General features: G+C 42.6%; 1 protein-coding gene across 1 annotated transcript; it reads right to left on the bottom strand.

The window, feature by feature from the left end:
- Positions 1-229: 229 nt before the first annotated feature.
- Positions 230-1,051, bottom strand: LOC124968030 (olfactory receptor 7E24-like). The gene has a single exon (XM_047530425.1). The coding sequence runs from the start codon at positions 1,049-1,051 to the stop codon at positions 230-232; it is 822 nt and encodes a 273-aa protein (XP_047386381.1).
- Between the last annotated feature and the right edge of the window lie 328 nt (positions 1,052-1,379).

Below are 1,379 nucleotides of genomic sequence, written 5' to 3'. Positions count from 1 at the left end.
TTTTTTATGTTCCCAAGCTGAGTTATTTTTATTCTTTTTAACAGCTCCCCAATTCTCCATCCCCAGTGCTCAGATACCACCACCATTTCACCATGAAACAAGATGAGAAATTATAGGCATTAAACTACACAAACTATGTTTCTAAGAAAGCAGGTTTGACCAGACTACATGTTTAATTTTGCCGCATTTTTTCAACATACCCTATAGCTGGATGCCACAGATCCTGTGATCAGCACAATCTGCTGCACAGCCTCCTCAGGGAGTTTTTTAAGTCCTTATTCCATAAGCTGTAGATGAAGGGTTTCAGCATGGGTGTGTACATCACTGAGACCACTGCACCTGTTCTGGGAGAATGTGACACAGCTGAGCCCAGGTACATTTCAAGGCCAGTTCCATAAAATACACAGACAACTGCCAGGTGAGACTCACAGGTGGAGAAGGCTTTGCAATTCCCACTTGAGGATGGGATTCTCAGAATAGAGGAAATAATTTTGTAATAAGAGAAAAAGATCCCTGAAATGGGAATAAAACCAAATATGGCAAAAACAAAGCACTTGACAATGGTACTGGAGAAAGTTTCAGAACAGGTAAGATTAAGGAGTTGAGAAGGGTCAGAGAAGAAATTGGAAATTTCTATATCCTTGAAGTAGGAAAAGTTTAAGACACTCAAATTTTGCAGCTGGGAGTCCAAAAGGCTAATTAAAAGAGACAGCAAAAGTATGAAGCCACACAGGCGAGGGTTCATGATGACTGAGTAGTGCAAGGGGTGACAGATGGCCACAAAGCGGTCATAGGCCATCATGGTCAGCAGCAGATCATCCATGCATCCAAAAATGATGAAAACAGACATCTGTGTCAGGCAACCCCCATAGGAGATGACTCTGCTGTGATTTAGGAGGTTCACAATCATCTTTGGGACCATGGTGGAGATGAAACCAATGTCAGCCAGGGACAGGTTGGAGAGGAAGAAGTACATGGGGGTGTGGAGGTGGGAGTCAGAGCTGACAGCCAGGATGATGAGCAGGTTCCCAAGCAATGTGACCAGGTACATGGACAGGAAGAGTCCAAAGAGGATGTGCTGCAGGTCTGGGTCCTCTGAGAGTCCCATGAGATGGAATGCTGAGACACGTGTTAGGTTTTGTAGTTTGATATTTCCAGGACAACTTTTGAAAAACAAGAGAGAATGGGAGAAATGAAATACATAAATGGGCATCTACATTCTAAATGCTTCCAATTCAAGTATTTGTATGTAAAGTAGTCACACTTGAGGTCCACAGACCATCAACAATACTTCTCAGTTGTGAAAAACCCAATCATTCTAGACACTTCCATTATTGCTTTCTGTATTCACCTATTTCTCTCCATGCCAACTTTCAAGA

The sequence above is a fragment of the Sciurus carolinensis genome, chromosome 17 (assembly GCF_902686445.1).
Source record: "Sciurus carolinensis chromosome 17, mSciCar1.2, whole genome shotgun sequence".
NCBI classification, from domain to species: Eukaryota; Metazoa; Chordata; class Mammalia; order Rodentia; family Sciuridae; genus Sciurus; species Sciurus carolinensis.
The sequence above is the reverse complement of the archived record's forward strand: the minus strand, read 5'-3'. Positions and strand labels throughout refer to the sequence as shown.

What these genes read in the sequence shown, in the direction of transcription:
- LOC124968030 (XM_047530425.1), bottom strand. Translation starts at nt 1,051, where the DNA reads ATGTACCTGGTCACATTGCTTGGGAACCTGCTCATCATCCTGGCTGTC.